Here is an 18,237-nt window from a genome sequence, read left to right as displayed (position 1 = left end):
AATCTCCAGCAGGCACAACGGTGGCCTGTCGGGGGCGCGGCCTCGGGGAACGAGGGTCTGGTTCTTCTGTGAAAGCCCCACAGACGAACCGTGGAGGAAGGCGAGGGGGACACTGGTCCGGCCCCGGAGCCGACGTCAGCCACGGCTTCTCCGAGTTGCCCCGCTTACCCTCCTGCCATGTCTTTCTTTCCCAGATTTAGACATCGCGACCAGCCACCACCTGGGAGAGGCGCGAACATGGGGACCCAGGGTGGACTGAGGCTGTGACCTGAGCCTCCGCTGTCCTCTCCACAGCCAGAAGCTGCTCCGTTCCGGGCTCGCCGGGAGTGCGATGGGGCAGGGCTCCCGGAAGCAGCCCTCCACTTCTGACGGGCAGGTGACCCTGCTGCGTCTGCCCTGCTCTGCTTCACAGCCTCCACCTGCTTCCCCCCTCCCCTCTCCTCCCCAGTTCTGACCATCTGCCCCCCTCCTCCCCCAAAACTGCTACTCAAAGCCTTGACCTTGACTCAGCATCTGGCTTTGGAAGCCCCTCGGTCTTAGTTCAGGCTGCTGTAACAAGTGACCACAGGACCCCTGGGTGGCTCAGCTGCTTGAGCGTCTGACTCTTGATTTCAGCTCAGGCCATGATCCCAGGTTTGTGGGATCAAGTCCCGTCTCAGGCTCCACACTGAGCGTGGAGCCTGCTCAGGATTCTGTCTCTCTCTCCCTCTGCCCCTCCCCCCAGTCATGCTCTCTCTCTAAAATAAAAACATAAAATAAACAAGTCACCACAGACTGGATGGTTTCAACAGCAAACATTTATTCCTGGAGGCCAGCGGATCTGGCATCTGGGACAGCCCCTCTGCCGATGGCTGCCTTGGCATTGTTTTCGCACGTGGCGGGGTAGGGGGGTGGGAGAGAAGCAAGCAGTCCTAAACCTCCCTGCTAAGGGCACTAACTTCATCATGGGATTACCCCCCAAAGGCGCCCACCATGTCCAAAACCATCACCTCAGGGAATCGGGTTTTAACATTCGAGTTGGGGAGGGGACGCAAGCATTCATTCCGTCGCGTCTGTCTCAGACAAACAGAGAAGAGCGAAGCATTAATCCCACCTTCTCTGAGTGGGGTCTGAGCCAGGGTAACCATAACCGACGAGAGAAATTTTTCTTTAGAGACAGTTCACGGCTAATAATAAAGAAGGAGAAATGACACAATTAGAAGGTCTCCGTTTGGGGCTCCTAACAAAGTATTGGATCTAGACAACGGTCTTCAGTAGCCATTAGATCCGAAGGCCATGGGCTGCATGGGGGCCACGAAAAGGTACGTCCGCATCCTAATCCCTGAAGCCCCGGGAATGTTAACTTGTTTGCAAGAAGGGTCTGCGTGGCTGTAACTCATTACATGAATTTGTTCCCGAAATTCAGTGAACGGTTTTGAGATGAGATCGTCCTGGATTAGCAGGTGGGGCAAAGCCGGTGACGAGGGTCCTCACGAGAGACAGACCGAGAGGGACACAGACACTTGCAGATGAGGCAGCGAGACCTCAGAGGCAGAGGCTGGAGCAAAATGCAGCCGGAGAACCCAGCGAGTGCCACCTGCCACCAGGAGACGACGACGAGCAAGAAAACTCTGAGTCTGCAGAGGGTGGGGGATGCTGCCATCGCCCTGGGGGGTGGATGCCCCGCCTCCAGGCCCATGGGAACACACCCCGGGGGGGGGCTGGGGGGCTCAGACCATTAAGCATCTGACTCCATCTTGGCTCAGGTCATCATCTCACGGTACATGGGTTCGAGCCCCACATCAGGCTCTGTGCTGCACGTTTGCTCAGAGCCTGGAGCCTGCTTCGGATTCTGTGTCTCCTTCTCTCCCTCTCTGCCCCTCCCTCCCCTGCACATACTCTCTTTATCTCAAAATAAATATTACAAAGAAAAAAAGAAAAAAGGATACGTTTCTGTGGTCTAAAGCCACCACGTTTGTGGTGCGCTGTAACAGCGGTCGCAGGCAGCTACCACAACCAGGGGCCTCATCAGGAACGGACCAGGCCGATAGTACCGGAACTTCCCGATCAACCCCGGACCCACCAGCAGCCACCGCGTGCCTCCCTATGGGATACACGGCACTACTTACGAAATATTCCCGGGAAAAAAGCGAATGTATGTTTAAATATTTTTAAAGTATATTTTGTTTATTTGAGAGAGACAGAGACAGCGCAAGTGGGGAAAGGGGCAGAGAGAGAGGGAGAGAGGATCCCAAGCAGGCTCCGCACTGTCAGCTCAGAGCCCCCCACGTGGGCCCAAACCTACGAAACCGTGAGATCATGACCTGAGTCAGAACCAAGAGTCATACATTCAACTAACTGGGCCACCCAGGTGTCCCTAAAAAATGAATGTATGTTTAATCAAACTTCTAAATATCATTACAGTGGACGTAGGACCACGTGCCACACAGGGACACACTCAGCCGAATCTAGAACATGGGAAACATGTGACAGGGAAACAACCCAGTTCCTTTTATTTTATTATTATTTTTAAAATATTTTTATTTATTTCTAGGAGAGAGAGAGAGAGACAGCGTGAGCAGGGGAGGGTCAGAGAGAGGGAGTCACGGACTCTGAAACAGGCTCCAGGCTCTGAGCTGGCAGTCAGCACAGAGCCCAACGCGGGACTCGAACACACGAACCGCGAGATCATGACCTAAGCGAAAGTCGGACACTTAACTGACTAAGCCACCCAGGCGCCCCTAACCCAGTTCCTTTTAAACAAACAAACAAAATTGAACAGGAGAAATGAAGGAGGAAGTGTTACCGTTTAAAAGATATTTTTAAAAAATTAACCGAGAAAACTTAATCACATGCAATGTTTAGACCTTACTTGGCTCCTGGTTTGGACAAATCAACTATAAAATTATATTTTTTAGACATTCATGGGAAATTGATCATGAAACCTATATTAGATAACATCAATTTGGGGGGTAGAGGGTGATCATGGAATTATGGTTATTTATCTTTTTTAATGTTTATTTTTGAAAGAGAGAGAGAGAGACAGAGTATGAGCAGGGGAGGGGCAGAGAGAGAGGGAGACACAGAATCCAAAGTAGGCTCCAGGCTCCGAGCTGTCAGCACAGAGCCCAATATCGAGCTTGAACCCACGAGCCCTGAGATCATGACCTGAGCCGAAGTCGGACGCTTCACTAACCGAACCACCCAGGTGCCCCAATTATGATTATTTTTAAAAGTCATTATATGTTAGAAATACACAGTGAACACGGACAGGTGAAATAATAGGCTGTCTGAGATTTGCTTTGTAATACTCCAGCAGAAATGAACACAAGGGAGGGAATTCATGGAACATGAAAGGCAGACTTTGGGAATGGTCAAGCCCGATGATGAAGGGGTCCATCATTCTCCCTATTTTTGTGCACCTTTGAAGTTCTCAAAAAAAAAAAAGTAAGTGTGGCAGTGTGGAGAGTAGTTGTAGAAACGAGTAGCCGTGTGTTTTCCTCGTGGAAAAGAACAAAGCGGTCGAATGGAAGCTGCTGTGACCATTTCTCATGTGGGGTCTTGACAAAGGCTGAAGGCATCATTAGCAGAAGAGCCGTCTTCCTTCAGGGAAGCTGCTGGGCCCAGCATCTTGGCTTTCTGGGGCTCTGACTCCATGACAGGCCGTGGAAGACTGGGTGACTGCTAGCATGTTCCAGAATCTCGGCGGCCTCCTTGTGCTTGGGTGGGGCTGCGGCCTGTGCTGGTACAATTAGTTGCAATTTTCCTTCTAGGCCCCAGTAGGGTTGCTCTTTCCTGCCCCCTTGTGGTTGAGCGAGGTCTGTAACTAGTTCTAGACACACAGCTGTGAACAGAAAGGCACAGGGGTCTCTCTCTGGGCGGCAGCTGTTAACTGGGAGTGTAAGACTCTCCAGAGTGTAAGACTCTTTTTATATTTTCCTTCTGGTGTGGTGATTGGCAGCGTCTGAGATGGCAGCTGATCTAGCAGCCCAGGTCCCTGAATAAGAAAATGAGAAGAGCCTCCTTGGTGGCCCCCAGGCACAGGGAGCCTAAGGGAGAAATGGTCTTGTTTGAAGCCACTGATACTCGGAGGTCGTCTGTCATCACAGCATAACTGAGCTCATCCTGGTGAACACAGCGCCATGCAGCAACCAGTCCTCCAGGCAACCTGGTAAGAACCTGAATAGTTACTGTGCTTGTTCTGTTACTGTTAGAATTCTCACAGTCATAATCGTTCATTATTGCAGGTACCACTTACTGGGCGTCTCAAGTACGGATCAGATACTCTTTTCCCATGACCGAGATCAGAAAAGCAAAGCTTAGAACCTGCCACAAATATTCCACTTGCGGTATGAGAGTCATTGAAGACACCATTCATTTGATCATCCTCTGTCCTTTACATAAAATCCTATGGGATGAATTCTCTTTAACACTTATAGCCAAGAGCCCTCTCGGAAAGCAATTTTACAACATGTGTATCAAGCACCATGAGAAAGTTCACGCCCTTTGCTCCCGTCGTTAGTCGTTAGTCACTAGCCCAAGCTTGTTGTGCAGTTAGATCGCTTGGACAGTAAAATGAATAACCAAACTAATTAGTCAATTAATTAAAAGAATATATTACAGAAAAACGAATTAATGACAGTTGAGCTTGTCTCTTGAGCTACTGGTCTGTTTCCTGCAGCCGGAGGTTAAAAAAGGCTCCCCCTTCGCCCCGGGGCTGCTGGGCGCACGATGCCCTCAGGGCTCGGCCCGGCGGGGGTCAGCTTCCCGCCAGCTGCACCCAGGGTAGGGGCCTGGCAGGATACAAACACACTGTAAGGCTGTGCGGGCTCGTCTGCTCGTTCCCTGGTGCCCAGCGGGCAGGCCTGCGGCTCCGGAGCGCCGGGCCGATCTGAACAGCAGTCTCCGGTGGGTGCGTGGCGCCCCCGCGTGGCGCCCGGCGCAACAGCACCCCGCCTTCTCCCGCGTCGTTCCCGGCTCCGCCGCCCGCCGTGCCCGCAGTCCCCTCGGCCTTTGGGGCCCCCTCCTCGCGACCCCCGCCGTCCGGCAGTCTCGCTCCCAGCGGCACGGGCCCCCGCCTCTGCCTGTCTCCCCCAGGAGCGTGGTCGGCCGGTTGGACCCAAGGCCACCCCTGCCCCCCGCATCGACACACAAAGCCCCCGAGTTACTTAACTGCTGTGCACAGAAGTGGCTCAAGGCCCCGGGCGCCCGCCCGCCCCCAGCAGTGGCCGCGGGAGCGCGCGAACGGCCGCGCGTCCGAGGGAAGGTGCCCGCGGGGCGCCGCCACCTCCCCTCCCCCGCCCGGCCCGCCGGGACCCCGACCTGGCAGGCTGCGGGACGGGGTCCGCGGCGACCCTACTCCGAGTAGCAGTAGGCGCCGAAGGCCGCCTGCTGCGCCCGCGGGAAGCCGAAGCTGCGCACGCCGGGGTCGGGGAGGCCCCCGCAGCGCGGCCGCGGCGACGTGATGGGGAAGCGCACGCTGCCGTCCGCCAGCCAGCCGCCGTCGCACTGGTCCAGCCCCGAGAACTTCCAGGCGGCGTAGAGGTGCCCGACCTTGGCCACCGTGGCCCCGCGCCGCCGGCACGCCGCGTGCGCTTCCGACAGCGTCAGCCGCCCGGGCACGAAGAACACGCGGCCTGGGGGGCGGGGCGCGTCACCCCCGGCCCGGCCGGCGCAGTGACGCAGGGGACCCCGCCCGCCGCCCGCACCTCGCGCCGAGCGGGGAGCGCCAGACCCCGCCCCAGGTCCCCACCCCGGGACCCCGCCCCGGGACCCCGGCCCAGGTCCCCGGCCCAGGTCCCCGCCCCGGGACCCCGCCCCGGGACCCCGCCCCGGGTCCCCACCCCGGGTCCCCGCGCGCGCGCCGCTCCGCGCTCTCACCCGCAGTCACCGAAGTGAAGCAGAAGGCGTCGTAGCGGTCGCGCTTCCGGTCGCGGGGCCCGTAGCTGCGGATCCCCGGCCGCCCGGGGCCACCGCACGGGGCGCGCGCTGTGAGCACCGGGTAGCGCACGGCGCCCTCGAGCAGCCAGCCCGCGTTGCACCAGTCCAGGCCCTCCGTCCACGCTGGCGGGCGGGGGGAGACGCGGGCGGGGTTAGAGGGGTCGCGGCAGCAGCCCGCCGCGGGCTCTCCCTCGCGCGGCCGAGAGGCGCAGGCGGCGCCCAGGGCGCGCGCTCACCCTGGTACAGCTGGGCCGAGGTGGCCAGGCGCCCGTCCTGCTCCTCGCACGCCTGTTTCGCCTCGTAGTAATTGAACTGGTACCGGCCGCGGCTGGGCTGGTACGGAAACACCACACCTAGCGGGAGGCGGGCAGCCTGAGCGGGGCCGGCAGACGGGGCGGGGGGCCGGGGGCGGGCGGGGGGTGGGGAGGCCCGGGAGACCGAGCCGGGGTGGCCAAGGCCCCGCAGGGGGGAGGGGGCGCGAGCCCAAAGGCCTCACCCTCCAGGCGCAGGGTCAGCGCCACGCTCTCGTCCTCGATGCCGTTGACGAGTTCACAGCGGTACCTGCCCTCGTCCTCCAGGCGCACGCCCGCGATGAGCAGGGAGGCGTCCAGCCGATGCCCCCGCCGCATCCGGGCGCGGCCTCCCAGGGGCCCGTAGCCCCGGGCGTGCAGGCCGTTGGTGATGAGGATCAGCGTTTCCCGCAGCTCCCCCGGCTCCACTTTGCTCCAGCGGACCTTGTAGCTGGGGGGCGGGGCGCCCAGGACGCAGGGCAGCGTGGCCGTGGCCCCACGACGAGAGTGAATGACCTCGTGGATGGGGGGCAGGAGGTAGTGGGGGCCAGGGTGGGGTGCTGAGCAGAGGGGGCCACAGTGGCAGGAACCCCCTGGCCCCCACTGCAGGCGCCCAGCCAGACCCTGCTCCCCAGAGCCCCCCAACCCTCTGCTCCGAGGCACACCCAGCAAAGGCTCTCACTCCCTGACCCCTCCAACAGCCCCACCCAGGGGCCTCTCCCCGACCTTCCCCAGATTCTGGGCGGGGCTGAGGCCTTACCTAGGTCGCCCAGCGCTCTGTGGAAGATGGTGAGGGCCCAGGGGAGAAGGAGGCGGCAGAGACTGAGCGGGCCTGGCATGGTGGGGAGTCAGCCCAGCGCCGTCTGCGGGGCACAGAGCGGGGAGGGTGTGGGGTCGGGGATGAACTCCCATCCATCAGGGGTCCCTCAGAGGGGACTGTCCAGCTGGAAGGCGTCGGGGCAGAGAAGGGGGCTGCTGGGGCCAAAAGGTGCCCGGAGAAGGGGCAGTAACCAGCTCCCTTCCCCCCGCCTGCTGGGCGCTCCTCTCAGACAGCAGGGCCAGATTTGGCACGGCCTCCCCACCCCCTCTAGTCACAGTGGCTGCGCCTTCACGAGTCCTGGGTGACCTGCTGTGACCAGGTTGCCGCAGTCTGTCTCTCAGCTCTACCTGCCAGCAGAGCCAGAGTGAACGCAATCTTGTCACCTTCCTGCTTAAAGCAGTTGCTCCCTTTGCCCTGAGGCTAAAGTCTGGTGTCTACCCGAGGCTTCCAAGGCCCTCTGGGATCCAGCCTCTCGCCGGCCCTTCACCGGCGCCTCCCACCCCCCCTGCTGTGCCCTCTGCAAGACGATGCACTTCTGGCTCCAAGGAGTCCAAGTTCACTGTCACCTAGGCCTCCCAGGCATCACTGTGGGCCTCCCCGCCTCTGGGAAAACCTTCCTCTCCCCCCGCCAGCCGCGCGGTGGTGCACTGTGATCTACTGCACTGGCCACTCGTTCTGGGAAGTACTTTGATTAGCAGCTGAATTAACAGTGTGAATTTTAATACATATGCGCATGTAGACCATATCAGTGAGGTTTCCAGTAATTATAAAATTATAAAACTAGGGGCTCCTGAGTGGCTCAGTCGGTTAAGCGTCAGACTTTGGCTCAGGTCATGATCTCACGGTTCGTGGGTTCAAGCCCCACGTCAGGCTCTGTGCTGACAGCTCAGAGCCTGGAGCCTGTTTCAGATTCTGCATCTCCCTCTCTCTCTGACCCTTCCCTGCTCACACTGTCTCTCTCTCTCTCTCAGAAAAAAAAAAAAATTGTAAAAACTAATTCCAAACACCATTGTCTATTTCAATAGTTGATTTTCCCCTTCTTTAAAAAAAATTTATTTATTTAGTAGGCTCCACACCCAACATGGGGCTAGAACTCACAACCCTAAGATCAAGCATCAGGGCTCTGCAACTTAGCCAAAAGGCGCCCCAATTCCCCCTCCCCCGGCCTTATTCTATCTGTTCTTTATCACCTTGACCATTTTTTAAAAATGGGACCGAGGACTCCTTAACCTAGCTTTACTCATTTTCTTTGTTTTTATTTTTTTAATGTTTAGTTTTGAGAAAGACAGCTTGCATGCGAGTGGGGGAGGTGCAGAGAGGGGAGGGAGAAATAAATAAGGTAAACCTGGATCCGAAGCAGGCTTCAGGCTCCGTGCTTTCAGCACAGAGCCCAACGCGGAGCTTGAACCCATGAACCATGAGATCCCGACCTGAGCCGAAGTCGGAAGCTTAGCCGACTGAGCCCCCCAGGCGCCCCTCATTTTCTAAATCTGATTCCTCCAGGTGCTAATTGCATGACTTTGAACGAGTTATTTAACTCCTTTCTGCCTCAAGGTCCTCATCAGTGGATCAGTGTGTGTGTGTGAGTGAACGAGCCCACAGGGAGGATTCTGGGAAGGACAGGAAACCGCAGGAGCTGAGTCCCCCCACCTGCAGATAAGGGACCATTTCTCCCCAGGGCGCAGGAGAAGCGGGGGCTGGGCTCCGGCAGGCGAGGGCGTGCGCCAGGGACGCCCGCCCAGGGCAGGGGGCCGCGCGGGCAGAGGGCGGGTGGGCAGCCGGCCGGGCATCTGCGTGAAAGCCCTTCACTCGTGTGCCTGGTATTCACTGCTCCCCCATCGTGAGGGGGAAGGAGTACGCATCCCCTTTTACGCGTGCTCAGACGACGGCGCCCAAATCATAGGAGACTTGAGTGAGGTCGCACAGCTGGTAAGAGGAGGGTTTGCTGGGACTTGAACCCGGAGTTGAGGTCAGGCTCAAGTTCACTGGTCTGCACTTCTGTATTTGAAAGCAGTCACACACACATCCCGTGCGTAGCCCCGACAGAGAGCCAACAGCCCCCACGCCCACCTGGTAGAAGCCGGTGTCTTCACAGGGGCGGGCGCGACAGTGGCTGGCAGCGTCTTGTCCCAGAAGAGGTTCCAGTGAAGGAGTCGCCAGGGCCCCTGCGAGATCCAAGCACATTAGGGGCCCGGGACTTGGGCACCTGATCGGCGGGGCCCCTCCTTTTGCACCTTTGAAAGGCTCCTGCCCTGAGCTCACAGAAGCAGCCAAGGTGCGAGAACTCGTCACCTGCCACTCCACTAAGCCAGGCTAAGTGACCAGTGTCCCGCCCAGGACCTGGCACCGTATCTGCACTGCTTGCTGTCCTGAGCCTGGGGAAGATGCGGGGCTGGGGGCCAGGGGTGGGGGCCCCGGCCCCCAAAAGGGATGGAGTAAATAAAGGGGGCCCCCAGGAAGGGTTACCTGAAAGAACGTGGAGGATGTGGTGCCTCGTCTCTTCTTGAAGCTCTTGGACCAGAGAAGGAGCAGACTGCCTGATGGGTATGGAGATGCTGGGCGCGGGGTGTGCGGATGAGCTACCGGGGAGCTCAGAGACCTGCGGTCAAGCCCCCGCTGTCTCCGGTTTTCCACGTGGGCCTCCTCCAAACAGCACCCTCTCCTCGCCCCACCAGCCCTCACCTCTGTTCTCCGGAGCCTGGGTGCACATTGCCTGTGGGCTCTCAAGGTGGGATCCAGACTTCCAGGACCTCCAGCTGCTTCAAGAAACCTGACCCCTTCTGTCCAGCCCCCTGTCTGTCCGTCTGTCTCTCCTTTCCCGCTCCGTCCCCACCCCATCGGAAGCACAAGTTCCCATTGTCTCTGTCTTTCTCCCTATTGTTGAATAACAGGGGCCCTTTCTTTATCCTGTGGGCAAGGGCAACGAAATGTCAACAGCTGGGGATGTGGGATGCGGAACCGGCTGGCACACGGCACCGGAAAAAGAGCCGGGGTAGGGACAGGCTCAGGACAGGACTGGACATCCCCAGGGAACAGAGGGGGCGCGGGGAGAGCGGTTGGTGCGAAGGTTGAAATGGGGCCCCGTCCATACCAAGCTTGGAGCCTCGGGAGAGATTCGGTGTGAGGCCCGGGGTGGCCGGGCTCCGTGGAGGGCAGAACACGTGGTTGGAGCAGCACTGGGAGGCTGGGGGGAGGGCTTTCTGCACCCGAGGGGACAATGGAAGTTTCTGAGAAGGACTTTGGAACAAAAGAGGGGTCAGCTTATTTGTCCCAGCTCCTCCTAGAGTACATTCTCCAGAGAGGGGGTCCTTGACCTCCCTGGGTGGAAATACTTTTTTTTTTAATATTTTTATTTATTTCTAGGAGAGAGAGAGAGAGAGACTGCGTGAGCAGGGGAGGGTCAGAGAGAGAGGGAGTCACAGACTGAAACAGGCTCCAGGCTCCGAGCTGTCAGCACAGAGCCCGACGCGGGGCTCGAACCCACGAACCGCGAGATCATGACCTAAGCTAAAGTCGGACGTTTAACCGACTAAGCCACCCAGGCGCCCCTGGGTGGAAGTACTCTTGTGCACAGGCCCCCTGGAGTCTGAGCTCGTGCGGGCGTTCACACTCAGGGTCCAGACCCTTCTGTCCAGGTTTACATAAGACCAGGAACAGAGAACTTCAGTGGGCGCCTCGATACACTTACAAGTCTTCTCACCACGGAACTAACCTCCGGATCAGCCTATAGAACATTTCAACACACAGGATAAGCCTGTTTCTTTTTTGTTTGCCGTCAGTGCTGGGGGCGGGGGGGGGGGGACGACTCTCTCCAGAAATAGCCATTTGGGGACAGTGGTTTCAGCTTCCAGTCCCCTCTTAGCCTTCTGTCTGCCCAGCAGCCCCACATCAGTAGCTTTGCCTTATTGGGATCGTGTGCTTTTTGGAAGCGGACGGGACCTCAGGGCGCCCACCTTCTTCTGTCATTGAGCAAGAGAAGCTGGGGAGAGAGGGCCTTGCCCAAGCCCACACGGAAGGCGGCTCTGGAGCCTGGAACTTGCCGCTGTTTCCGCTCATCCCTCTCCGAGCTTCTCCCGGATTCTCCACGCCAGCGAGCTGCAGGGCTCTCGGCTGGGGCCGCATCTCATAACCCGGAGCCCGCGCCACCTGCCCCCTTCGGGGGGCTCGGAGGGACAGCGGCCCCCATCCTCCAGCACCACCACCGCCCCGGCCCTTCCCTCCTCCTCGCAGGCGAAGAAGACAAACAGGCCCTGTCTCAGGCCCAGGACAGCGGGATCCGCGCATCTGATTGGCCTCCACCCAACTCAGACAAACAGCCTCCCGCAGGGGAGGAGGGGGGCGAGGAGGGGGCCCCCGCGGCTCGGCCAGCAGCCCGGCCCGCCGCCCTCCCTTCTCGCCAGGTCGCTTCTGGACCGTGGTCTGCGAGTCTCCGGTGTGGGGGGCCAGCAGGGCCGGCAGGGAGGAGAGCCCGGGCTATTCGCTGGAGGCAGAAGGAGGGCTTCGAGGATGGGGCTGGGGCAGGGACGGCCCGGGGAGGCACGTGCGGTGACCAGCCACAGGGCGCTCCGTTTGCCCGAGGCCCTGTCACCCCCTGCCCTCCAGCCACGCCGCAGACCAGGAGGGTTGGCTGCTGGGCTGCCTCTTCTGCGCGGCCTTTGCCACGCGCGGCCGCGGACCGAGCAGGCGCGGGGAGGCGGCGGCGCCAGCCCTGACTTCTCCTCCTCGAAGACCAGACCCAGCCGGCTTCAGGCCGCGGGCGGCCCAGCTTCCTGCAAGCAGGTCCCCTTTCCTGCTGCATGAGGGACAGGAGAGTTGGCAAGGGGGCCCTTAGGGGCTGCAGGGAGAGGCTCGGTGGGTGACTGACAGGACCCCCTCCCCTCCCCAGCGAGGTTCACGCACAGCTGTGTCCCGCCTCCACCCTGCAAGCCCCAGGCCCAGGCGAGGCCTCCTGCGGGGCTGGATCCCCGAGTCCCTGCGTGTGTGTTGGGGCGGGGAGGGGAGGCTGGGGAAGTCAGTCTTCAGGAAAAGGCATGTTTTCCACTCAGGACCGCTCCCTCCCACTCTCTGCACTTCCGTCTCTCTGTGGGGTGTGAGGACGTCACCTCCGTGTGTCCCCAAGACCCCGGGCCTCTTTCCGTCCCCGATCTGGGCGCCTCTGGCCCTCCGAGGACGCGCCTGTAAATGGCGACAGCTGCATCGACGCAGGGTCATGGCCGGGATCAAATGTGACAATGTTTGTCAAAGTGGCATTTTAAACTGTAAACCACCATTACAGATAAAACCCATTTGTTTTTAATAGCAAAGCAGTGTCCGCAGAGGTTGTCACGAGCTCGGTCGGTGGGGTAGAAAAATGAGAGACTGCCTAGGTGGGGGACGAGGAAGTCGTATTGGTCCAAGGAAAAGTCCGTGAGAGCAGGGCACCTTCTTTTCTGCCTGGAAAGAAAAGTAAATAGAGCCTGTTCTGTAAACATTGCCAGTGCTTGTGTTACGGGCTTTTCAAAACCCCACATTTTACTTGTGACCACAAGCTATTTTGTCTGAGTTCAGTCTCGGGTTTCTTTTTTTTTTTTAATTTGTTTTTTCATTTATTTTAATTTTTTCTAATGTTTATTATTATTTTTTTAATGTTTTATTTCTAGGGGAGAGAGAGAGAGAGACAGCGTGAGCAGGGGAGGGTCAGACAGAGAGGGAGATACAGACTCTGAAACAGGCTCCAGGCTCTGAGCTGTCAGCACAGAGCCCGACGCGGGGCTCGAACCCACGAACCGCGAGATCATGACCTAAGCGAAAGTCGGACGCTTAACCGACTAAGCCACCCAGGCGCCCCTCTAATGTTTATTTTTGAGACAGAGAGAGACAGAGCATGAGCAGAGGAGAAGCAGAGAGAGGGCGACACAGAATTAGAAGCAGGCTCCAGGTTCCAAGCTGTCAGCACAGAGCCTGACGCGGGGCTGGAACCCACAAACCGTGAGATCATGACCCGAGCTGAAGTCGGATGTTTAACCGACTGAGCCACCCAGGCGCCCCTATTTATGTATTTATTTATTTTTAAATTTTTAACGTTTATTTATATTTGAGAGACAGAGTGTGAGCAAGGGAGGGGGCAGAGAGAGGGGGAGACACAGAATCCCAAGCAGGCTGCAGGCTCTGAGCTGTCAGCCCAGAGCCCGACATGGGGCTCAAACCCACAAACCGTGAGATCATGACCCGAGCTGAAGTCGGATGCTTAACCGACTGAGCCACCCAGGCGCCCCTATTTATTTATTTTTGAGAGAGAGCAAGAATGCCAGCCGGGGAGCAGCACAGGGAGGAGGAGAGAGAGAATCCCAAGCAGGTTCTGCACACGAACCCTGCGATCATGGCCTGAGCCGAAACCAGGAGCTGGATGCTTAACCGGCTGAACCACCCAGGCGCCCCGGTTTCGGGTTTTATCAGCAGGAAGAGAAAGAGTGACAAGAGCTGGAGGAAGAGAAGTGACTCAGGAGGTCACGAGCCTTCGGCTTTAAATGCAGTACAGAAAGTTAACCCAGTACCTTGAGGATTTAGCTGGAAACACAGAAAGGAATTCAAGTTGGTCATCCCCGGACCACGCCCACTTCGTCCTGGTCTATTGCCGATCACGTTTCTCTTCTTCTCTGTGTCAAATCCCCCAGCACTAACTCTGAGCTGTCCCCATTTGCTGTTTTAAAATTATTTTCCAATAAAATAATATATGCTGACTGCAGAAAATTTGAAATTCTGGGAAAAGGTGCAAAGAGGAGGAAACGCTTACCCGTAATCCCTTTACCTGGGAACGACTGCTTTTAAATGTTAGCGTTCTTCCCGTGTTCTAGCGAGCCTGTGCGTTTTCTAAAGGCATAATTTTACATCCTGTAAAATACAATCCAGTTGTTTTTAGGATATTCACGGGCTTAACTGCCACCGCTATCAAATTCCAGAACAGTCCACCCATCTACAAGGAAGCCCTATACCATATTGGTATCCATCGCCCTCTCCCACGCTGACTCGTGTTACAGATTTGCGTGTTCCCGACACCGCGTGTGGCCAGAACCACACAGCGGGGGGCCTTCGTCTCTGGGCTCTTTCCCCTGGCACGTTGCCAAGGTTTCTCCACCCTGCGGCGTGTGCCAGCCCTTCACTCCTTTTGACGGCCACGTGATATTCCATGGGGTGCGCCGACCATGTTTCGTTTATCCATCCAGCAGTTGATAGATATTTGGGCTGTTTCCACCTTCTGGATATGATAATGATGCTTCTATTAACATTCATAGGCAAGTTCTCCCAGAGACATAGGTGTTCACTTCTCTCTGGGCGCACACCCAGATGTGGCACGGCTGTGTCCTACGCTGACTCTGTGTCTAACTTTCTCAGGAACTTTCAAACTGTTTTCCATGGCAGCTGCCCCATTTTACATCCCCACCAGCAGTACATGAGGGCTTCAATGTTTCCACATCCTCTCCATGTTGTTACCTTTAAAAAAAAAATCACAGTTATCTCAGGGGGCGTGAGATGGTTTGCCACTATGGTTTTCATTTGCATTTCCCTGATGACTAATAATGTTGGGCGTCTTTTCATGAGCTTATTTGCCATCTGTAGATCATCTTTGGAGGAATGTGTATTCAGATCCTCTGTCCATTTTAAAATTCCGTTGTCTTTTTATTGTTGAGTGGTAAGAGCTCTTCATATATTCTGGATGTTAGAACCTTATCCGATACATGATTTGCAAACATTTTCTCCCATTCTGTGGATGGTCTCTGGAATTTCCTTATAGTGTCCTTTGGACCACAGAAGTTTTAATTTTAAGAGATTTAGAGAGGGGCCCCTGGGTGGCTCAGTTGCTTAAGCGTCTGACTTTGGCTTAGGCCATGATCTCGCGGTTTGTGAGTTCAAGCCCCTGTCAGCAGAGAGCCTGCTTTGGATCCTCTCCCCCCACCCCTGCCCCTCCCTTGCTGGTGTTCTCTCTGTGTCTCTCTCAAAGTAAATAAACAAACTTAAACATTTTTTAACAACAAAAAAAGAGCTTTAGAGATTTCACTCCTGCATGAGTTCTCTGATTCATTTGGAGTTAGTTTTTGCATGATGTGAGGGAAGAGTCCAAATCCTTTCTTTTCTTTTCTTTTTTTTCCCTTTCTTTCTCTTTCCTTCTTTCTTTCTTTTCTTTCTTTCTTTTCTTTCTTTCTTTCTTTCTTTCTTTCTTTCTTTCTTTCTTTCTTTTTCTTTCTTTTCTTTCTTTCTTTCTTTTACATCTAGTTATCCAGTTGTTTCTTCACCATTATCGAAAAGACTATTCTCTCCCCATTGAATTGCCCTAGCATTCTTTTTTTTTTTATGTCTTTATTTTATTTTGAGACAGAGACAGAGAGTGAGCTGGGGGGGGGGGTACAGAGACAGAGAGGGAGACACAGAATCCAGGCTCCAGGCTCTGAGCCGACACAGGACTCGAACCCACGGACTGAGAAATCATGACCTGAGCCGAAGTCGGACGCTCAGCCGACTGAGCCCCCCAGGCACCCTGTCCTGGCATTCTTGTTGCAAATTAATTGTCCGTAAATGTATGGGTTTATTCCTGGACTCTGAATTCTCTCCCACTGCCCTGTCCGTCCATCCTATACCAGAACCACTCTCTTGATTACTGTAGCTTTGTAGCAAATTTTGAAACAGCAAAGCACCATTCCTTCCACTTTGTTCTTTCTCAAGAATGTTTTGGCTACTCTGGGGTCCTTGGATTTCCATGTTTTAACATTACTGTACTGTTTCTATGTACCGTGAGATTTCTGTGTGTCAGATTATTTCCTCATAAGTCCTCGTGGATTCCTGTTCCAACAGCCTTTATTTCCCCTCTTGTGAGGAGGCATGAGACTCCACCTAGCTTGGCACTCCCTGAGGCCCCTTTCCCGTGCGATCCCACACACTCCCCAGGCCCAGGCCTGCACATTCAGGGGCTCCTTTGGAAAGCTCCTCCTGGGGGCCCGGAATACAGGCAGGTGCTTCTATCTTACTCCCCACCCCCATCCCAGGACTGCGTCCTAACCTTGCCAGAGCTCTGGTGCCTCAGTGATATAAATGCCTGCAACCTGCTATAGCTCAACAAGATGCGACGCCCAACAGGACAGGGCTGGACGCTTTTATACCTCCAGCCCTTGGTCTATAGAAGGCCCTTAATGGGGCACCTGGGTGGCTCCGTCAGTTGAGCATCCAAATCTTGATTTCGTCTCAGGTCATGATCTCAAGGTTAGTGAGTTTGAGCCCTGCATTGGGTTCTGTGCTGACAGTGTAGAGCCGGCTTGGGATTCTCTCTCTCTCTCTCTCTCTGCCCCTCCCATGCTCTCTTTCTCAAAATAAATAAACTAAAAAGTAATCTAAAATATTTAAAAAAAGAAGACCCTTAATAAATGTTTATTGAATAAGTGAGTCTGGAAGAACAAGGAGCCCAAGGCCCTAGACCAGAATAGGAGCCCTGAGTCAGAGAATTAGTGTCACTCGGTTTTTAGACTGACCCACGGAGTATTGTGAGCTGGGAAGGGCCCCTGAGGTTGCGTCATTCTGGAGTTTTCAAGCCTCTTTTATCACCACAATGATACAGGACATTGGATAGGGAGAGGGGAGAGACGTGATGGAGGAGGAGGTAGTGGAAATTGAAGCCTGGTCTGGGGATTCCTCTCAGTGGCCCTGAGAGATCACAATAAAATCAAGTTGGTAAAGATGATTTAACTAGTCCAATATTCTAATTATCCAGACCATGGAAAGGGTGCTCTTGAGCAGAAGTGACTTGTTCAAGGTCCCACAGTGAGTGGCAGAGAAAAAGGACTCAGAAGTGACTCCCATTCACAGAAGGTTCCCTTACTGAACGTACCTTCGAAGCAATCACACCCCACAGGCAAGCATCTAGAATTCCATTAACTTAGATCCACTGTTTAAACAAATGTCCCCATGTAGCATTTTTTAAATGTTTATTTATTTTTGAGAGAGGGAGACAGAGCACAAGTGGGGGAGGGGCAGAGAGAGAGGGAGACAGATTCCAAAGCAGGCTCCAGGCTCTGAGCTGTCAGCACAGAGCCAGAGACGGGGCTGGAGCCCACAGACAGTGGGATCATGACCTGAGCCCAAGTCAGAGGCATAACTGACTGAGCCACCCGGGCATCCCTCCACGAAGCATGTTTTTTTTTTAAAAAAATGGTTTTTTTTGGGGGGGGGGGAGAAGGGGAGACAGAGAATCCCAAGCAGGCTCTGTACTGTCAGCAGAGCCCAATAGGGGCTTGAACCCACTAATTGTCACATCATGACCTGAGCTGAAACCAAGAGTCCAACGTTTAACCAAGGAAACCACCCAGGCCCCCCAGCCCCCACATGTAGCATATTTTAAAAGTAAATTTTACGGGGAAAATGTGGTGAAGAAGAGTGTGACAAACTGAGCAATTAAGACAACCTTTCCGGGGAAATGCCGGTTTTTCTCTTGCGGTTCCTGGGGGAGGTGCACGCTTAAGTTACCTTAAATACGGATGTAGGGAGGCCAAAGAGGGGCTTTTTTTCAGGTTTTAGTTCTGTAGGGGGCTTGGCGAGGCTCAGGTACAGTTGGTGCGGACGGGGGCGTGTGCAGCTTCTCTTGCTTGTTAGCCACGTGGAGCTAACTGCCAAGTGTGCTCAGTGGAGCCTCAAATTTACCAGGCAAGTGCAAGCCCCCAGCCTGGCGCGCGTTCCGGGACGCCGGGGCCCGCGTCCTGCTCCGTGCCCCACCCCCACTGCCCCCAGCCCCACTCACGGTGTCAATGACCCTGGCCAGGCCAGGGGCTCCCCGAGTCAGGGCATCAGCAGTACCAAAGGGGCAGGTCCTGGCACAGCGTTTGATGAGCCTACTCAAACCGCCAAACGCCTGTTCCCGCAAGCTGAGCATTTGTCCCGCCGAGACCGCCCCCGAGAGGCCCCCTGGCGACCCTCGCGCGCTCCCCGGAGACTCCTGTCCCATGTCCTTGCCGGGACCCCAGGGCCAGTTAGGAGACGTCCCTGGGCCGCTCCGGGGCTGTAGGCTGGCGGTGAGAACACCCCCGAACCTCTGGAAGCTGGCGCGCGTCGGCGAGTTTCCATGGCAACCATACTGGCCAATGAGCCTCCGCAACACTCCCTAGCCTCCCAGGACCTGGACTTCCGGGGCCCGTGATTGTCTCTATGGTTTCGGCAGCCTAGAGGGGCCGCTTACGGCACTTCCGGGAA

The 18,237-nt window shown here is 56.1% G+C and overlaps 1 protein-coding gene and 1 long non-coding RNA gene across 4 annotated transcripts; both read right to left on the bottom strand.

Annotated features, from left to right (window-relative positions):
* Positions 1-3,261: 3,261 nt before the first annotated feature.
* LOC120244715 lies at positions 3,262-5,219 on the bottom strand. Its single transcript, XR_005531605.1, has 2 exons — positions 4,238-5,219; positions 3,262-4,147 (listed from the first exon to the last, which is right to left on the bottom strand). It is a non-coding gene; the product is annotated as an uncharacterized LOC120244715 (long non-coding RNA).
* Positions 5,220-5,317: 98 nt separating this feature from the next.
* Positions 5,318-9,818, bottom strand: HAPLN2 (hyaluronan and proteoglycan link protein 2). 3 transcript variants are annotated; one of them, XM_039251412.1, is made up of 8 exons: positions 9,712-9,818; positions 9,496-9,628; positions 9,100-9,194; positions 6,970-7,072; positions 6,416-6,769; positions 6,156-6,272; positions 5,860-6,042; positions 5,318-5,615 (listed from the first exon to the last, which is right to left on the bottom strand). In XM_039251412.1, the coding sequence occupies exons 4-8, from the start codon at positions 7,046-7,048 to the stop codon at positions 5,335-5,337; spliced, it is 1,014 nt and encodes a 337-aa protein (XP_039107343.1). In that variant the 5' UTR covers positions 7,049-7,072; positions 9,100-9,194; positions 9,496-9,628; positions 9,712-9,818; the 3' UTR covers positions 5,318-5,334. The 3 variants fall into 3 exon arrangements, with proteins under 3 accessions (XP_039107343.1, XP_039107344.1, XP_039107345.1); XM_039251413.1 differs by having other exon boundaries at positions 9,496-9,584; XM_039251414.1 differs by having other exon boundaries at positions 9,496-9,566.
* Positions 9,819-18,237: the final 8,419 nt, after the last annotated feature.

The sequence above is a fragment of the Hyaena hyaena genome, unplaced genomic scaffold, assembly GCF_003009895.1.
Source record: "Hyaena hyaena isolate Hyena2069 unplaced genomic scaffold, ASM300989v1 scaffold_385, whole genome shotgun sequence".
NCBI classification, from domain to species: domain Eukaryota; kingdom Metazoa; phylum Chordata; class Mammalia; order Carnivora; family Hyaenidae; genus Hyaena; species Hyaena hyaena.
The sequence above is the reverse complement of the archived record's forward strand: the minus strand, read 5'-3'. Positions and strand labels throughout refer to the sequence as shown.

Coding starts and splice junctions, on each gene's coding strand:
- HAPLN2 (XM_039251412.1), bottom strand. CDS start 7,048: ATGCCAGGCCCGCTCAGTCTCTGCCGCCTCCTTCTCCCCTGGGCCCTC. Junction 6,770..6,969: donor CAGAGCGCTGGGCGACCTAG/GTAAGGCCTCAG, acceptor CCCTCTGCTCAG/CACCCCACCCTGGCCCCCAC. Junction 6,043..6,155: donor CTCGGCCCAGCTGTACCAGG/GTGAGCGCGCGC, acceptor CCCGCCCGCCAG/CGTGGACGGAGGGCCTGGAC.